Consider the following 19,092-nt stretch of genomic DNA (forward strand, 5'->3'; position numbering starts at 1 on the left):
TGCCTTCCCCATGCATACATACCTGCTGCAGAATACCGCTGAATAGAGATACAACTGTGCCAACTGGATTCACTTCAATTCATGTTGTCTAACCTTAACTGGGCTCTCACTGCTCTCCGGCAATGCGCTTCTTCCCTGATTGACTCTAACTGTAGCAGCTATTCCAAACTTTCTCCCTTCTCCTATATTCATTCTTCCACTCTCCCTCTTAGAATAGGACCTTCCCTGCTACTTTACTTGGAAGGGGGGAGCCATGTCTTGTGGGCTTCCTTATTTCCTCTGCCTCCCACCTCAAAACTCATCTTTGTCATTCCACAGCCTAAATTAGATCTGCTCTCAACAGTAATTGGCATAAAAGCGAGGAGATGATCAGTTTTTCCCACTCATTTCCATTCCTTTATCTGTCCCAAATGCCCCTATAAATTAAGAGATTATATAGTAACCCAGGCATCAGCCCTAGGGAGAAGAAAAAGAAACCCACACACAAGGCTTAAGAGTTCACCTGAGGTTTATAATCATCTAACAATGGGAGCGGAGAGGGCTTCCAATTCTGCATTCAGATTGGGGAGATCATGTGGCAGTTCCCCAGACTGGGGTGGTATGACAGCTCCAAAATGGCTTTCCAGTTTTCCCTCTTTATGGAAGAAAAGTCTCATTTCTGATATATGTTAGAGATGCAGTTGCTAGGATGGTGATTGATGGGGAGCTAACTGCACTTCCAGATTAATGCTTTGGGCACAGCATTGGAGCATAGTATTGGTAGAATGGGATGACAGCGTGGGACTGAAATGCTTCCTGATTTTCCCAAGATTTGCAAACAAGGAGGACACCAAGGCTCTTATCTATGATGTCATGAGTCCATTTAACACTATTAAATTAGTGGGAAAAGAGGGAGAGACCTGAGCTGGTTTTAAGGGTAATAGCAAAAAGTAAGGGACAAATAACATATTATAAATGCCAATTGTCGAGCAACTACAAGAAGAATGTTATCCCTGTCACCCATAATTTGTTGGGTCTTGGGTTATTCTCTCAAGAATCAGGTGTTAATGCTTCATTTTTTCCTTTTAGAATTCTATACATGAAGCAACCTTCACTCAGATTCCAGAGAAGAAAGGGAGTAAACTTCCAAGAAACAAAGATTCTCACAAAGGTACTATGGTCTCATTTATTAGTAGAACTCCGTATATGCATGTATATGTTCTATACCAAGGGATAATGATTCATTTATATTTGAGGATTATAAAGAAGGGTGGTATCTGCAGTTACAAAATTCTAAGAAACAAAACCATATACTTATACATATAATAAGAATTATAGAAATACAAAGATATGGAAAGCATTGTAACCGCTAAAGTTTTGTTGGTCCTGCCACTTAAGTCTCTTCCCCTTTGCTCCAGGCTCTGAGAAAGAAGTGGTCTTTGTCCTTGCCAAGGCCAACTGCCACGACTGTGTTCTTGATCTCATCCCCTCCCCTCTCTTCTGGAGCTTGGCCCCTCTCTCCTATCATCAATCCTTCCTTAGCTGCTGGCTCTTTCCCTACCATCTACATGTATATTCATACCCCTCCATCCAAAAACAACAAAACAAACCAAGAGAGAAAAAAAAGTCCAAAAACCCTTACATGATTCAGCCATCCCCTAGTGCTATTTTTCTGCATTACTCCTCTATTTCACAGCCAAACTGCTAAAAAAAAAAAAAACAACAAACTATACTCATCACTGCCATTTAATCAAGTCTCAATCTCTTCTCCATACCTTGCATCCCTGCTTCTGTCTCTCTCCTCTCCAAACTATTTTTCACATAATGATCAAATTAATACTGATAAAAATTAATCTATGTCATTCTCCCACTCAAAAATCTCCAGTGACTTATGTTGCCTCAAAGATAAAATATATGATACATATGACACCCACCTAATTTTCCAATTTATTTCATTTTAACCTCCACATACTCCACCACTACCACCACCTATTCTGTCCATTCCAGCCAAACTGGCCTCTTGACTGTTCCTCCATCTCCTATATTATTGATTGTCCTCTAATGGGTGGGGGAAGAACTGGAGAGAGAGAACTTGGAACTCAAATTTTTAAAAAATTAAAGTTAGAAATAAATAATAAAACTCCCACAAAATTCCATCTCGATGCCATTATACTTGGGATCCCCCGATATCCAGCATGAATGCTTTTTTTCATTTTTGCCTTTTAGAATTCCTAGTTTTTTTTTCAAAACATAACTTAGATGTAATGTCTAAATAAGAAGGTGTATTCCTTATCAATTCTGAGGTTCTTCAAAGGCTTTTATTGACAGATATAATTGTGTTAATTGCATTGTGGTCCATAGTACTGCAGAATTTCCTCAGTGAGATCTATGGTCACTGACTAGACACTAACACTGAGAACACAGATTGAGTGTTTAAAAACATTTATTTCCCAGTTTATGACATGCAGCGAGGCCCTGAGTTCATCCATCAATGCAGTTATCTTGGACAGTTGCCACAGAGTGATCTTCCACTCAGCACAGAATTGAATAGGTGGGAGAAATTAGGCTGGATCACACTTGGCCAACTTCACAGCATTCTCAATGATCCCAAGCTATTGTTGGCCACAATGTCCCATTTTTTAAGCACCAATATTTTCCCAGTAGTGCTCTATGACTGTGAATCATGAAACACCACGATCTCCAAAGTCTCAAAATTACAGGTGACCCAAAGTACAACAGAAACATGAAACATTGCTGTAAGTAGGATCAAGGATTTTACCAAAAAGATGTGTAACAGGTATCATCAATGACACGTATAACTGGGGGAAAAATAGATGTGGACAGGTCACCTAATAGAAGCAAATGATAATGGAAGGACAGCTGAAGTATTCATACCCATGAAATATTAAAATAAAGGAAGATCTACAACAAGGTAAGATGATATATGGAGGATTACTTGTTTTTTAGAATTTTTTATTATAAACTTCACAAACATCAAATAAAATGAACATTTGTATACACATAGAAGAGAAAAAGTCAACTATATACAAGACTACTTTTCTTTTTAGATACATAAATTCAACACATGAATTCTAAAGCTGTCCTACTAGTCGGATTCCTCCTGGCATATATGGAGGATTTACAGAAAGACAAAGATAGGAATCACACAAGAATGTTCACATAGGCTATCATTAGTGGACAAAAATGAGATCACAAATCCATTTAATCATCGAAGAGTAAGTATAATTTAGTAATGTTGTGCTTTTCCCTTGTAGTTAAATGTAAGGGTAGAGGTTGTTCAAACTAATCAATCATCTCTCCCCACTTGTTAGTTAATGAACATTTATTAAGCACCTACTATATATATATATATGCCAGGCACTGGGATAATCTATGCTAAAACTCTTCAGGGTTATCCCTAGAATCCTGAGGGGAGATGTAGCAGCCCTGCCCTGGTAACCCAGCCTGAAAGAGTGAGTCTTTCTATTATTTTATATACATACATACATGTATATACAAACACAATTCTCCATTCTTACTGTTCTTAATCTTCAGAATTTCTCTATGGTTACATATTATGCAGAGATATATATGCCTTTCTTTTCACAGGAGAAAACAAAAGCCCCACACTGATAATTGACTTTGCCAAGATCACACAAAAAGGTTAAGAAATAGCTCTCTCCTATGTGGTGTGTGTGTGTGTGTGTGTGTGTGTGAGAGAGAGAGAGAGAGAGAGAGAGAGAGAGAGAGAGAGAGAGAGAGAGAGAAAGAGAGAGAGAGAGCGAGAGAGAATCGCTTCCCAATCTACGGCCCTATTCATCAAAGTTCAGCAGTACTTGGGTTATTTTCCTTTACATTATCGTAGCCATTGCACATATTCTTTCCTACTTCTCCTCTCTTCGTTAATTCCTCTAAGTTTTCCAAGGGTTCTCTGAATTGCTCATCTGTCATTTTAATAGTGCAATATTCCCTGGCATTCTTATAATTTGTTCAGCCATTCCCTAACCAATGGGAACCCTCTCAGAACTTATTTTAAACTATCTCTAAGACTCTGAAAATAAAGTTGCAAATGGAGAAACGCACAGATGATTTTATTGGATAACTCACAATACAGTAAGCGGTGTATGAAACTTCTAAGGGAAACACTTGGCCATAATTGCTTATGATTAACATCAATTTGAACGCTATTGCTTTAGTTTAGAGACCTTCTACATCTGGAGCTTTAGTTTCAGCCCCGGTGCAGCTGTATAATGAAAGGTACCACTCCATTCCAATCCACGAACGTCAGTATATTCTCCCTTACCTTCCACCCTGAAAAGGTAAAAACGTAAGGTGGTTAATATGACGTAGTCTGTTCAGAAGTATCTGTTTACCTGACCAATAAAGCACTGCTGGGGTAATTGATGCACTCCGGACACTTGTTTCTCCGGTTTGTCCTGTGTGAGGCTAGTGTAGGGTTCTAGGATTTTATTCCAACCAGCCCCTTGTCCCTCGGGGCAAGACATAGACATGGGACATAGACAGCTAATGAGTTTTTGACATGTTAATATCCTATTATTCTTTAAAGTATGAACATAGCTCTGATTTAGTCAGAAGGAAAGGATTTCATCAAATGATTAAAAAATGGGACAAATCCTTGTAGGATTTCAAATAGCCAAGCCCTGGAAAAGTCAGCAGTTTGGGTGAACGGAAACAGGAGCCAGTAGTTGAAGAACTAAGCTCTTCACCTCTTTGGGGGGAGATAGGATTTTCTCTCCCCTTCCCCATTCCCTGCCCCCAGCCCCCCCACCAAAGGCACATAGCATCAGAGCTATTCATCCAGGAAACAGATCATCAGAGACTCATCTGGAGGAAGAGTCAGCTAGAGAGAGTTCAAGGCACACTACAGACAGAAAAAAAATACAGAGTAAGAATACAGTTTATAGGAGCAGCATCTCTGGAAGCAGAAAAAGGAAGACTCTGGCAATGGAGAGCTGTAGAAAGGAGTAGACCCTGGGAACTTGAGGTTAGCTCTTTCTTGAGTCTGTAGCTGGTAACTTGGCCACCTAACGGGAGGGTGGGGGCAGGCAAAGGAGAGAAAATTCTGAATCCTTCTTGTGTCTCCTTAACAAGTGGGAAAATCTTCTTGATAATATGAATTCATCTAACTATGGTAAAGTATAAACTAAATCTGTCCTGGGTATTCTGGGTCCTTTAACATCACATCTGAAGGTAAGATTGAGTTATGGCTGGTCGTATACCCTTGGACTAGTCTTTGAAATGTGGTTTAGAAAGCTAAGGAAGGGAACAGAGAATCAGAGCTGAGCCAATCAGAAAAGACTGGTTTCCCGGGGAGAAGCCTGCATGGCCATGTGACAATGGCTCTTCTCTAGGGATCTACATAATCCCAGGAGAGGACAGACCCCCATAGTCCAACTGGTGGAGACAGTGAGAAGGCAAGGAGTTCTCTGACTGAGTCAGTAGCTATGGAAACGGGAACTGATAGAAGTGGAGAGGAGTTCCTGGGCAGCAAGCCTTCTGGATCCAGAGCAGGAGTTTCTGGGTTACAAACCTCCTGTTGAGAACAGAAGAGCCCTAGACCAAAGAAGGGAGTGCTGGGATAAAGCAGCCCAGGTGGAGCAAAGGAGACTCTACATGGAGGAGCAAACCCTTTTCTTGGAGGATCCAGGAGGAAGGAACAGACTCTTGTAATGCCAGATGCTACCCTCTTGTTGGGAGTCTTAACCATCTGCGTTAAGTCTGGAGGACTGTGTCAGTCCCTGGGGGATCCCCTGGGGCTCACCCTGGGGGAGGGCCACTTGACTTTCTAGTGACCTGGGTGCTTTCCCTGTGCAGGGCACTCAGTACCCACAGAGCATGCTGACTCCTGGGGGCTGTGGAGGGGGAAGCATGGAGGCTCACCACAGAGCTGAGAAAAGTGGTTTTAACTATTTGTGGGCTTGGGTGCAAGTCCCTTCCTCTGTGGGCTTTGTCAAGTTAAATAAAACTTGCACTATATTTAATGCAGCTGGAGTGCTGCCATGGACCTAAGTGACTTTTTCCTTTTGTCATGGTGACCTAGTCATGAGCCAGATAGTGATGCTCCCAAGGGAAATCCTGACATGGGAGCATGAGCCAAATAGAGATTTATATGAGAGATGTTCCCAAGATTTAACCTGGTTCATGAAAAAACAGTCCCTGGGCCATGGGTTCACCTAAATATTCTTTTTATTACTAAAACATTTAATAGGATTTTCTTAAATTAAAAAAATTTTTTTAAAGATTGTTTCCATTTGGTTTCACCAAAGCTGGCTTGAACTTCTGTCCAATAGTTCACCATAAGATTGAAGGCAAGAGTTTGTTCTTTTAAAATTTACTGTTATTTTTCCATACGCAAATATATATTTAGAAAGGTCCCATTTTTATAACTTGTAATCTAACTTATTTTGCTCATATCTTTTCAACAGATAAAAAAATGCCATCACCTGCTACAACCACACAGGAACCTGATAAAGTAAAATGGAGGCAATCATCTGAAAAATTTGTAGAAACCCAAAAAATCACTTTGACTTCAATTATCAGAATATTTCAAATGAAAGTAGTTTTTTATCTGAATTACTCAGAAAATTGCACGAATCTTCTGTTTCATATTAGGTGTACACACAGGCACAACCAACAGAAGAGCTTAGCAGGGAATTGTTCCTGAAAAGCTAAATGTGACAAAACAAAATCATTAATTCTATTCTAACGAACTTCTATTATGCTGCTCCACTCTAGATAATGTGTATGAAACATATGGGAGCATCAAAACAAACTGAGTGGATCTACATCTCACAAATGAGCGCTGCTGATTTTACATGTTCTTTTCACGCTGCTTTACATTGCGAGTCTATCACTTGCCCAAGTGTGTTAGTTTAACCTCATCTGCTCCTAATTTCAATACCGCTATTGGCACATTATACATCTATTTCATCTCACTCTATTTCCACAAGAATAGGACAATCCTTCTGCAAATAGCCATCATATGCATCACACATCACACGACCATATACTTAGAGATGGAAGGGACCTTAGAGGTCTTTGAGTCCAACCTCCTCGTTTTACAGATGAGGAAACAGAGAGTTAAGTGACTTGCTCATAGTCACACAACAAGTAAATGTCAGAGGTGGAATGTGAACCCAGTTCTTCTTGACTCCAATTCCCACATTCTACGTCTATGCAGACATCTGATATACAGTTAAATTGCCTTTAAGTTTTAAGTATCGCATCTAGCATTCAACATAGTCCGTGATCAACATGCAGATTTTTTATTTTTTCAGTGTGTTCTCCTGATATTATCTCATTTCATCTCCATAATGCTCCCTAGGCAGGTTAAGTATTATTACCTCCACTTTATAGATGAAGAAATTAAGGTACAGAAAGTTTAAAGTAATTTTCCTGATGTCATGTTAAGGAGTTAGCAGTAAGGCTGACACTTTACTCCAGACTCAAGCATTAGAGCAAAAGAAGGGAAAACTTGAAAAAAAAAAAAAGATCAGGTCAGATTCATAACAAAAAATGTTCTGCACTGAACATGGAAGGCATGAACAAATAAATAAGTAAAGAGATCAAAACCAAAGAATTTTAGTTTAAAGTGCATTTCTTTTGAAATGCCAAAGTATAATTCCTGTTTTGGTCTTTCCCTCTCTGGTCTTACCTCGAAAAAAACTAAGCATGCTTAGAAACTAAATTTATTCTAAAAGATTATATTTTATGTAGGTGTGATATCTAAACAAACTGCTCTGGAAGGCAACTAGGTGGCTCAGTGAATAGGGGGCTGGGCCTGGAGTCAGGAAGAACTGAGTTCAAATCTAGCCTCAGATACTTACTGTGTGACCCTTGGCAAGTCACTTAACCTGTTTGCCTTAATCCACTGGAAAAGGAAATGGCAAATACTCCAGTATCTTTGCCAAGAAAACCCCATGCCACAGAGTCACAAAGAGTTATACACAACTGAACAATCACAACTTTAAAAGTAAAAAGCAGTAATAATATGGTTTAACTAAAGTATTTGATTTTTTAAAATTTCACCTGTTTTCTACAAAACTTCCGGTGTATTTTGCTCCATTTGGGAATGTGTAAGTCCCTGTTCCATGATACATGTTGTCCTTGAATTCTCCTTCATATACTGCTCCTGAAAAATGTTCAAGTCTTCCAATTCCATTCATCTGTTCAGATACAAAGGAAAATTAGTGACTCATTTTCATAGACATTTCCAGATTTCATATAACTAGGAGAGGGACTGGCCAATGAGGGCCAAGACCTTAAAGCATTTGACAATATTCCCTGTCTGGTGTCAGTCCTTAAAGTAGGGGTTCTTAACTTGGTTTGTGTAAGGGTCCTCTTTAGCAGTCTGCTGAAGTCTATGGATCCCTTCTCAGAACAATGTTTTTAGATGCACAAAATACATAGAATTACAAAGGAAACCAATTATATTGAAATACAAATAAAATTTTTATTAAAAAAATAAAACAATCTATGCAACGACCCAAGTGAAAAAGCCCTGCCTTGAAGCCTACACTGATAACCCCTGCCTGGTTTCTAAGTGGCCTTAGAGCATGCTCAAGTACTTTTCGTCTGCTTCAAGTGAAACCACATGAGAACTTTGGGGAGCTTGTTTTCAGCCAAGTCCTTTCATTGGCTTCAAAATTGGAAAAACTGGTGATTGAGGAGCTGATTCAAAAATGCATAAAAAAGCTGTGATCCAGGCCTCTCCCAAGCTCTTTTCCTAGGAGGGCAACTACTTTGAGGTGCCAGGTTGGGGAGGAGCATCTAGCCTCATTCCTAAACCTGCATGCCACCTGTCACGGCCTTGGTTTCATTTGTGTTTATGCTTTCCTGGTCTTAGGAGTATTCTGAAATGGATAATAGCCAAGTGACCTGGTGCATTCCAGAGATACTGGGGTCCCATCAGAGATCCCACCTACAACAGAGACAGTAGCAGTAACCCCTGGAGTGGTGGTGGCTGACTGCAAAAAAGAGACAGACTGTAAGTCTTAGTGAGGGAGAGTAGTGGCTATGGATCTTATCAAGGCACTGACACTCAGAGCCCAACAGAGAACTTGACCTAGAGGAAATGTCCTGAGAACGCCATAAGGGAGAAAAGGACTTCCAGGGCCAGGCCAATACATGTTGGCCACATGTATTCTGTAATACGTGCACCTCACTAACATTGCATCTCAAGTCTGAATCTGTATTTCCAGCAGGACTTTGTGGATGCAAAGGAAGGGTGTGCCTCAGGTTTAAAGGAAGCTCTGCATCCATTGCTCTGTAGATACCCTCTCAGTAAGTTCCTTTTCCAAGAGCTAATGGAGCTTCAATTGGTTGAGTGATAATAAAGAGCACACAAAAGGGGAAAATTCAGGACATTGTTAGAAACCACATCCCATCGGGGTTACTGGATAGAGCCCTGAAAGCAGTAAGTAGCAGCTGTTCCTTTCGGACTCAGCCACCCATTTGTCAGCATAGGCTGAGGAGTGCCCCAAGAAGGGGTGCTACCTGTATGGATACAAGTCCGTCATCTACCCAAACGTGCTGGTTTAATCTAGTTTGCACTTAATTTCAGTAATCATATTAATGGATTATTCTAGATCTATTTTATCTCTCACAAGAATAGGACAACCGCTTTCTTGATAACCTTCATATGTACCTGTGGCCACATACTATACAGTTCAATAGTCTTTAAGCTTTAGCTATCACATGCAGCATTCCACACACTAGGATTATTTACCCATTCTGACTACTATACTAATAACAGCATACTGATTAAAAGTGAAAAGAACTTGTATTACTTTGTCATCTTTCCAGGCCCCTATATAGGTTATTCCATTGGGGGTGGTATGGACCCCTGCTCCATTTCTTTCAAAGACTCCAGGAGATATTCTCTTACAGTCACCCTCTAAAACAAGAAAAAATGTCCAAGATTGGATACAAAAGTGAAATCTGTTTTAGCAGAATATGCATTTTGTACCTTGATGAACCTCTTCTAGCCCTCTCTGTCCCCTGGGTCTGAGATGAATGAAGTGATCTGTCCAAGGTCATGAAGTCAGTGTCAGAGCCTATGGCTCAAATTCTGGAAGCCCAGTGTTCCTTCAACCTAAGTAGTTCCTATTTGGGTATGCCCCTTTGAATGGCAAAAACATTTTAAACCCTCACATGATATCAGTCGTGTAATAATAATAGCACTTTTGTAGGGCTTTAAGGTTTACAAGGTACTTTATAAATATGAACTCATTTCATACTTCCAACAATCCTATGAGATAGGGGTTATTACTATCCACATATTACAGATGAGGACAGGCACAGAGATATTGACTTGCCCTCGGTCACACCCAGCTAGTGCCTGAGGCAGCATTCAAACTCAGGTCTTTTCTTCAAGTCTTTTGCTCTAATCACGGTGCCAATATATGATAAAATGATAATTTTTGGTGCACATATGGATTTGCAGACCATTTGTAATAATTCAACTCCCAAGCCTGGGAACCACTTACTGTACCCTAAACACACACACACACACACCCCAAAAAAAAAAAAACCTTTAATATGCTACTTTGACTTCTGTGCTTTATGTTCCAAAAGGCTAGCTCTAGGTGATAATTTGGGGGCTACTGAAATTCATTACATTTAAGAATTAAAATGTTTAATAGAACATTTTACCAAAAAAATATGGCTATCTCAGTTTTTACTTGTTATTTAATATTTACTTATAAAAAATAATTTAAAGAAATTCTTACCATATTTGTCTCCATTTGGAAATATATAGCATATTTTATATACTTCTGGGTCTGTTTTAAAAAAGAATAAACGTTATTTAAGCCGAGATATATCACAATGAGCACAAATTGACCCACTATATCTTATCACAGCCATATCACAAAGACTTGGATTCTCTTCAATATCTACTTGGTTAATGCGAGGAAATAACCCAACAAATTCAGCCAGGCTCCAGTCATGCATCAAGCTATTTCCAGTCTCGTGCCTTCTGTTCACATAACTACACAATTTCAAGCTCCCTTTGGGATCTCTCGCAATACCTGTAAAGTGTCCTCCTGATTAGGCTCATGGAGGTGGAGTGGAGAATATTAGAGACAGAGGTTTGTGTTATGCTTCTGTTAGTAGATGGGTGGATATATATTAGAATATTCTGAGCACAACTCCCTTTCCCCAACTATTTTATTGAATGTAGAGCTGCAGAAGATTTGAGAGGTCTCCTAGTCCAGCCTCATCATTTCTGTAGCTGGGGAAGCAGAGACCCAGAGATACTGACTTGTCTCTGGTCAGGCTGTTAACTCTACGGAAATTCCAGGGTCGCTTCCATTGCATCATACTACCTCCACCTCTTTCCATTTCACCGTAAGGCCTTACCCACCCCATCTTTCCCTTCTTTCCTAATTCGTGCCTCATTCTGCACCCGCATTGATTCCAAACACCGTCGCAGTTGTATGGATCGTCTTCTCTGCTTGAGTTCACCATCTATCCATGCCTTACAGCTCAGCACAGCGTGCGTTCTTTTTAAAATTAAAGCGATTGTATTTTGGAGGTGTCGTGGTACACAGGGAAGAATGGATTTAGAGATGGAGACTGTGGATTCGAATTCCAACTCTGCTCCCCTGCCTGTGTGTGACCTTGGCAGGATGGCTCAACCTTCCTGGGCCTCAGTTTCCTCCTCTAAAAACGAGGAGACCAGACTAGGTGCCTTTCTGGCTCCGAATCTATGCCTCCATGGCACCCCTCGGGACAAAGACGGTCGCTCTCTGGTGGCACTGCTGGCACTCAGCCTCGGCACCCCCTTTCCTGGCCACCCTAAGCAAGCACCGGCAAAGAGAGAGCCCAGAGAGGTGTGGTGGCAGCAGCTGTAGGACCCACGGGTGGGTTACTCGGTCCAATGGGCTCTGTTTTACAAATGTGGCAACTGAGGCGTGGGGGGGGGCGGGGCGGGGAATCTGTAGCAGGAAGAGGTTCCCTCATCTAGCTCAAGTTCACCTGCCTCAATTTAACAGTTGGGGAAACTGAGGCCCGGGGCGGTGCAGCGATTTGTCCTCTGCGTCACGTGGTAAATAGGGGGAAGGTTGGAGGTAGGGACAGCCCCCGCTCCCACCCCGGCCACCTTTTAACTCTTCTGCTGACACCTCATTCATTTTCGGGAGGGGCAGAGATCTCCGGACGCTCCGCGGCGGCGGCGGCTGCTGGATCACCCCCCACTCCCACACCCACGCCGCACACCCACACGCCCACGGAGCCGCCGCGGCTGCGGGCTCAAACTGGCTACACTCCCAGGAGAAATACGGCCAGACGCGCGCCTCGGTCGTCAAGGAGACAGGCCCCCCGCCCCCACTTCTGACCCGGAAGTGGAAGTACGGAGCCGCCAGTCCCCCCCACACTCCCCCGCGGAGGAGCCAATCAGGAGGCGGCGGGGTCGTGAGGGGGCTGGACCAGCACCGCCCGGGGAGAGCGGCCTATCCGAGGCCGGTCCTGGCCCTGGACTGCCTCAGAGATCGAGTTGTCGACCTCCTCCCTCTCCCGGGTCGAGGTAAGCGGATAGGGAGACCAGACTCCTGTCGCCGCAGCACCCCTCAGGTCGTGTGCGGGGCCGCTCGACCTCGGGAGGGCTGAAGACTAAGGGTCTGGGCCTGCGCTTGTCGCGGGCCGTCGCTGCCGGTCTTGGGGGGTAGGGGGGGCGCGGCGTCCCTTTCTAGGGATGCGGGGAGGGACCGGGATCTCGGTGGTGTGGGATGGAGGGGAACCGAGGGTATCTGCCAACAGGCTGGGATTCCCAGGCTGATTTAAGGAAAAGCTCGGCCTTCTGGACGGTCATCGCTATCCCGAAAAGAATAGAAATGGACTCCTGAGAGGGAGAGACGAAAGGGGAGGGGAGGCAGATGTGGAAGGCGTTCCACCATGTGCCTAGAAATATTGGCATGTTCGGAGGAAGGAGCGAGGACTAGAAGGTGCAGGGGGAAGAACGCTGGTAAACACCTGGGTTCTAATGCCGGTTTTGCCACTCACTGGGTAACACCCGAGCCTTAGCTTCTTTGTCTTTAAAATTAAGGGATTGGTTTAAATAATCTTTAACCACCCCCCATCCCACCCCCGATTAAGGGATAATGGTAAACCAAGGTATAAACTAAGGGGTAATGTCTTTTTTTAAAAAACATCCTTTTTTAAAATTTTGAGTTCCATGTTCTCTTCCTCCTCCACCCATTGAGGAGGCAAGCAATATGATGACCATTATATATGTGAAGTCATGCAGAACATATTTTAAGGGCTAATTTCAAATGCTGAACCCTAAGGATTAGGAAATCTTTTCTTCTCGTGTCTACAATGTGAGAAATGTAATGAGAATCTGATACTCTGATTAAAATAGATTGGATAATATAGTATATATATGTGAGTTGCCCTTTATTTCCAAGTCTAGGAATGATGTGACAAGGTAATGTGTGGGGAGAGTTGTGTACAATGTGTGACACCTCAAAGCTCCAGTTAATGCCACTAACAAGATAGTCTATACACTGATTAACCCGCTTTATTCAGTGAGTTACAGAATCAACCAAAGGTATGAACTAGGTGTAAACAATTTAGACACTTCTGTTGAACCTGTCAGTGGTGTAAACTAGTACAGACAAAACCTTAATTTGGGGAAAATGGAATACTTGAGTGATTGAATGAGAGCAGATAGCAGCACATAGGAAATGTTTTGTGGTTTATTGTAGAGAACTAATCACACCCTATGAAGCTTTAGATACAACAGCCACCTGATTTGGAGTTGGGCATTCCAAGAGTAGACTGTCCTAGTGGTGGCACAGCTTCAGCCAAGCCCCTGAAAGGGATTCCTTTGGGGGTAGGAGGTTCCCTCTTCTACTCCAAACACTCCATCAGAGGATGACTTTGTGAATTTCAAAAGGCTAAAATGTGGACTTTCATCAGTGTCTTGGGTAGCAGGGTCCTTGAATCCCAATGCAGATACTGCCATTAGCCATTCTTGTTCTAGGGACACTGATTCAAGAGTTAAGCTCTGGTAGCTCTGAGGTGCTATACCCAGACATTTCTTTTAAGAAAAATCATGGGGAAGGGGAGGTGGGGGACTGGGAGGACTTCAAATAAATCACCCTGATCTTGAAAAGGTAATGCAGGTAGTGTCTACCATGGAATGACACGGTGGACAGAGCTTTGGGAGCAGCTAGTAGCAAACTGAATAGAGTGTGGGCCTGGAATCAGAAGATCTGAATGCATATCCTGCCTCAGATGCTTATGGGTTGTTTGACCTTGGGTAAGTCACTTTACCTTCCTCAGCCTCAGTTTCCTCATTTGCAAAATGATGGATTTTACTTAATGATTGCCAAGGGCCCTTACATTTGGGAATCTGTAAATAATCTTTTGAACTTGTGAAAAGTCCAGGATCTTAATTTTGAATCTTGGAAGCAATAGTCAGGTAGTATACAGACTAGTGCTACTACAACACTCTGCAACTGATAATGCTGAAGGAACTCATTGATCCTGAAATCTCACCCCCTTTGCTGTGCTAACTTTAGCAACAGTAACGGGATGGGGTAGAAGGGAAGGGAATAAGTATGTATATAGTGACTACTATGTCCCAGGCAGTGTCAGACATTTTTACAAGTGTTATCTCATTTGATCCCCACAACGATCCTGGGAAGTAGCTACTATTATCATCCCCATTTTATAGTTGAGGGTACTGAAGCAAACAGAGGTTAAGTGATTTGCCCAGAGTCACACTAGGTAGTACGAGGCCACATTTGAACTCAGATCTCCCAGACTCCCAGCATTCTATCCACTTCACAACCAGCTTGCCTAACAGCAATTCATGTACCACAAGAATGGAAATCCACATAGTTGATAAATCTACAGGCCTCATAGAAGGAAAGCACACACTTCCCACTGGTCTTATTCTTTAGTTTGATGGTTTTTGTCTTTATTTATGGTCAGTGTTAGCCTTCTACTGGGATAAAATTTGGCACAGTGAACTCAACTGATGTGCTGGCTGAATAAGAAAAAAACTAGTTGCATGTTTTCCATGACTGACATGCTCAAATGAGATCTCACTTTAGGTTGTAAGTGGAATAGTTTTCTATGTATATTTCTAACATTCTGTGATCCCCTTTGATTGTATTCCTTGTCCATATTATTGCATAGCACCTGTTTGCTTTACAATGCTCTTTTATGTTTAAATACAAATGGATAATAGAAAAATTCTCAAGGTACAGAGCTGATAAGTCAGTTTCAGAAGCCATTTTTTTCACTTTTTTTAACAAAAGGATGAATTTGGGGGGATTTATAAATTGTCTTTATAAAAATCAGAGTATCTCATTGTTGAGTGCTTTGGAGCTTTTTCTGACCTTACCTTTGTATGATTTGTAAATATCTATCTCTTTGCAAAGAAGGTGAGGGAATTTTACTCCATCCTCCTGTTGTTCTTGGACCAAGGCTGTAAACTGGAGCCAGAAGTCCCTTGTAATAGGAATTTTTATTTGGGTTGGTTAGGGTTGTTGCTCTTCAGCAAAAAAAAAAAAAAAATGATCTTGAGTCTTAAATCTGGGTGACTTCATTTTCCTTTAGTTATGACATTTTAAAACTTTGAGATTAGGAATACAGTGGGTATAAGTATGGTAAAGATAGGTAGATGAGAGTGGTTTTTTTTCCATAGAGTATGATTTTTTTTTTTACTGTCAGTAGACCTTAAACACAGTGAGGTGGATGTCTCAAAGTTCAGTAAACTCTTTAAGCTGATTTTGGAATAAAATAATTTTCGAAGTAGGAAACAATAAAAATATCCTCATGAAATTTACTTCTAACTTATTTTTAATTTGGGGAGAATGTCTACTGTACATATGTCTTTCATATAATAAATATGTTCAGGAAAAGGTATGGGGAATGAACCTGCAATTTCTTTGGTGTGGGAAACTCCCACACGAGGAAATTCCTTCTATCAATGCAGATTGACACCTTCTAGTCTTAGCAGCCTCGAACATCAGGAGGGTAAGTGATTTATCCTTGGATCACACAGCCAGTATATGCCAGAGATGGGATTTGGACTCAGGTCTTCCTGACACCAAAGCCATCTCTATGTCCACAAAGCCATGTTGCTTCTCTGTTTCTTAAAAGTTATATGGAAATTAAAGTTTGTAAATCTAACTTTTAAAAGTGTTTTAGGGTAGCTTTCTAAATAGGAATCATTTGGTGAATCCTATTTCAGGTTTGGATAAATTGTGTACATGTAATTTAACTAAACAAATTATGCAAATACAATAAGAAGCCTTGAAAAAATACTTATTTCATTTTCCCTCTTTTTAGGTAAAAATGAGCTCTTTTGTGAGAAGAAAAGGAAAACCAAACAAAGGAGGTGGAAGAGGTGGTGGAAAAGGTGGAGGAGGAGGAGGACGAGGTGGCAGGAGTCATGCTAATAAATCTCAAGCCAGTGGCAGTAGAAAAGGCTCAAGTAAAATTTGGGATGATGGAGATGATTTTTGTGTCTTCGGTGAATCAGGCATTTCATCCAGGTCATTATCCTTTTGGAGTTTTAAATCTGGGAACAATTTCAGTTGCATGAATATAAAGCAACTTATATAAAGTACAGATGTGTGAGAATATCAACAAATACTGCTATAAGTTAATGTTTTCTTAAATTTATGTAAATAGAGAAAAGCCACAACTTAAGATTCTATTTAAATTTATTTGGTAGAATGTAAGCTCTTTGAGAGCAGGGACTGTTTTTTTTTTGTCCCTGTTTTATCTCTATGTCCCATCATGTGTTGTCCCTTCCCATCCCTGTCCCTTCTCCCCTCCCCCGGTGCTTGGCACACACTAGGTGCTTAATAAATGTTTATTAATGGATTGGTTGAAGTATAAAACTGCAGTTATACTTTTTTGCAAAAAAGGGTGCTTGGGTATTGGTAAATTGAAATGCTATGTTCTGAGTACAGTACATTTCTGAGACAGGCTAGCTGACAAGAGGGTTTGAGAGTTGTTTTTTAGATATTACTGAATTTTGATAAATATTTCAGTTCAACAAATGTTTGTTAGGCTCCTTCTAGGTATTTGGGCTACAAAAAAGAAATAAACAGTCCTTACCCTCAACAGTCATACAACTTAATAGAAGGGATAAGACATTTACAAACAGCTATCATTACAAAGACAGACATCCAAACAAAGTGCTGTGGGAAATTTAAGGATGAAGAGATAACCTCTACCTGGAGATGTCATTGAAAGACCTTTGTTTTACCTTTCTTCTCCCTCAACCCCACCCTCAGTCAATCATTTCACCTGACTGCCACATCAGTCCCTTTCTTCTGGCTCTATCCATACTCCTCCCTCCTTGAGCTGCCTCCCAGTGTTCTATCCTTAGTCCCACCACCACCTAAAGGCCAGGGAAGAAGCTGAAAGCACCCTGCCCACCTCTCCTGAGCCCTGACCAGTTGTTTGTGGTCCCACCATTTCTTCCCCTCATCCAAAAGGCTTTCCTGTGACCAATAACTGATTAATGAAGGGTTGAGATTTTTTTCCTTTGAAATCCTAATTCATTTCATCTACCTACCTATGATCCTGATTTTTCTCAGCCAGTGCTGAGGCTGTCAGACCAGGAAGGGGAACCTAAAACAGTCGGAATTCCTAGAGGAACAAACTAGTGAATTAGCCTTCTGTTGTTTTTCATGTAAGAATTATTTCATGCCAGATTCTTTCATTTATCATTATTTACTTTTCTGAATTTGGGGGTTTTTTTATTTGTATTATTTGGTGTGATAGAGAAGAACTGCCTCTAGGAAACCAATTACTCTACCATCTTCCAAGGAATTTCAAGGAATCCTTCCCTTAGCTATCTTTGTTCTGGGTTTTGGTTTTGTTTTTTGTTTTTTGTTTTTTTTTTTAAAATTCTGGCAAAGAAATGGAAGCAAAATAATTAATTGATTAGTTCTACCTTCTTATCTTCTATTATCACCATCACATTTGTTCTAAGCGGTAATCCTGTCCCTTCTTTGATTTTACTTTTTTCCCCATTAGAGCTAAAAGAATTCCCTTTTTGTTGTCCTTATATTTCCTTACCTATGTCAGCTTGTTTTGAACTTGCAGGACCATGTTATGCTTTTGTATTTCACCCTTGTTCATTTGCCCTTGCTACTCTCTTCTGCATATACCATATCACTATCTAGGCTGGTTGATGACTTCCCTTTTTATCTATAGCAGCCTCTTTAGGCAATTTCCCTTTTTCCTCCTCATCAGAATGTTTTTTATTCATGCCTTCAGAATTCATTCATCTCCTTCCAGACTCATCTGGTATAGAACAGTAGGCCCAGAATCCTAACGATCTTCTCTGTGAACCATTAGAAATCAACTCTGCTAACATTAACATGTCTCTGTTGTCTTTTACCTCCCATTGATTCTCACTGCCACCACCTACTTATAGGTCTCATCACCATTTATTTGGGCTCTTGTAATAGGGTTCTAACATTTTTCTGTCTGTAACTTATCCCTCCTCCACTCCATCCAGCACATTACTGCCAGAAGAGTCCTGAAATCAGTTTCCCTAATGCTCAGAAAGCGTCAGTGGCCTGAGAGGCAGCCTGCTGTACACAACACTGGACCTAGATCTGGATTCAGACAATGCTAGATCTAATGCCAGCTGTAGGAGAGTGGACAAATTGCTGCCTATCTGAGACTCAGTTTCCTCACTGCTAAAATGGAAATAATGTTACTCCTGGAGTTATTGTTTGGAAAGCACTTTGTAAACTTTAAAGGAATCTAGGAATATGAACCATGAAAATTTAAGGGATTTATAAAATGAAGTCTAAACCCTTCTCCTCACATTATCTTTCCAGCCCTGTGTCCCACTGTTTTCCTAAACATAAGCAAACTGGACTACTCACTGGTCCTAGAACATTTCCTGTTTTCCTACATCTACACCTTTGCTTATGTTCTTCCTTCTGCCTGAAATACTCTTCCTCTATGTTGCCATTTATTGAAATCCATCCTGTTCTTCAAGAGTCAGTTTAAGTGACATTCCATAAAGTCTTTTCACTCCAATGGAATGATTTCTTCCTCCTCTACACCCTTATAGTATTTTATTTGCACTTTTATGGTACTTTT

At 41.1% G+C, this 19,092-nt stretch overlaps 2 protein-coding genes across 3 annotated transcripts in view; one reads left to right on the forward strand and one right to left on the reverse strand.

The window, feature by feature from the left end:
- Window positions 1-3,746: 3,746 nt before the first annotated feature.
- MORN2 (MORN repeat containing 2) lies at window positions 3,747-12,235 on the reverse strand. The gene is made up of 5 exons (XM_036752410.1): window positions 12,104-12,235; window positions 10,731-10,781; window positions 9,789-9,895; window positions 8,029-8,165; window positions 3,747-4,290 (listed from the first exon to the last, which is right to left on the reverse strand). The coding sequence occupies exons 1-5, from the start codon at window positions 12,132-12,134 to the stop codon at window positions 4,188-4,190; spliced, it is 429 nt and encodes a 142-aa protein (XP_036608305.1). The 5' UTR covers window positions 12,135-12,235; the 3' UTR covers window positions 3,747-4,187.
- A 153-nt stretch (window positions 12,236-12,388) lies between these two features.
- Window positions 12,389-19,092, forward strand: part of DHX57 (DExH-box helicase 57) — a 51,766-nt gene continuing 45,062 nt past the window's right edge. For both annotated transcript variants that reach the window (XM_036750274.1, XM_036750275.1), the window contains exons 1-2: window positions 12,389-12,526; window positions 16,306-16,511. In XM_036750274.1, the coding sequence (XP_036606169.1) occupies window positions 16,312-16,511 (200 nt within the window). In that variant the 5' untranslated portion in view covers window positions 12,389-12,526; window positions 16,306-16,311. The remainder of the gene's footprint in view (window positions 12,527-16,305; window positions 16,512-19,092) is intronic.

The sequence above is a fragment of the Trichosurus vulpecula genome, chromosome 3, assembly GCF_011100635.1.
Source record: "Trichosurus vulpecula isolate mTriVul1 chromosome 3, mTriVul1.pri, whole genome shotgun sequence".
Lineage (NCBI taxonomy): Eukaryota > Metazoa > Chordata > Mammalia > Diprotodontia > Phalangeridae > Trichosurus > Trichosurus vulpecula.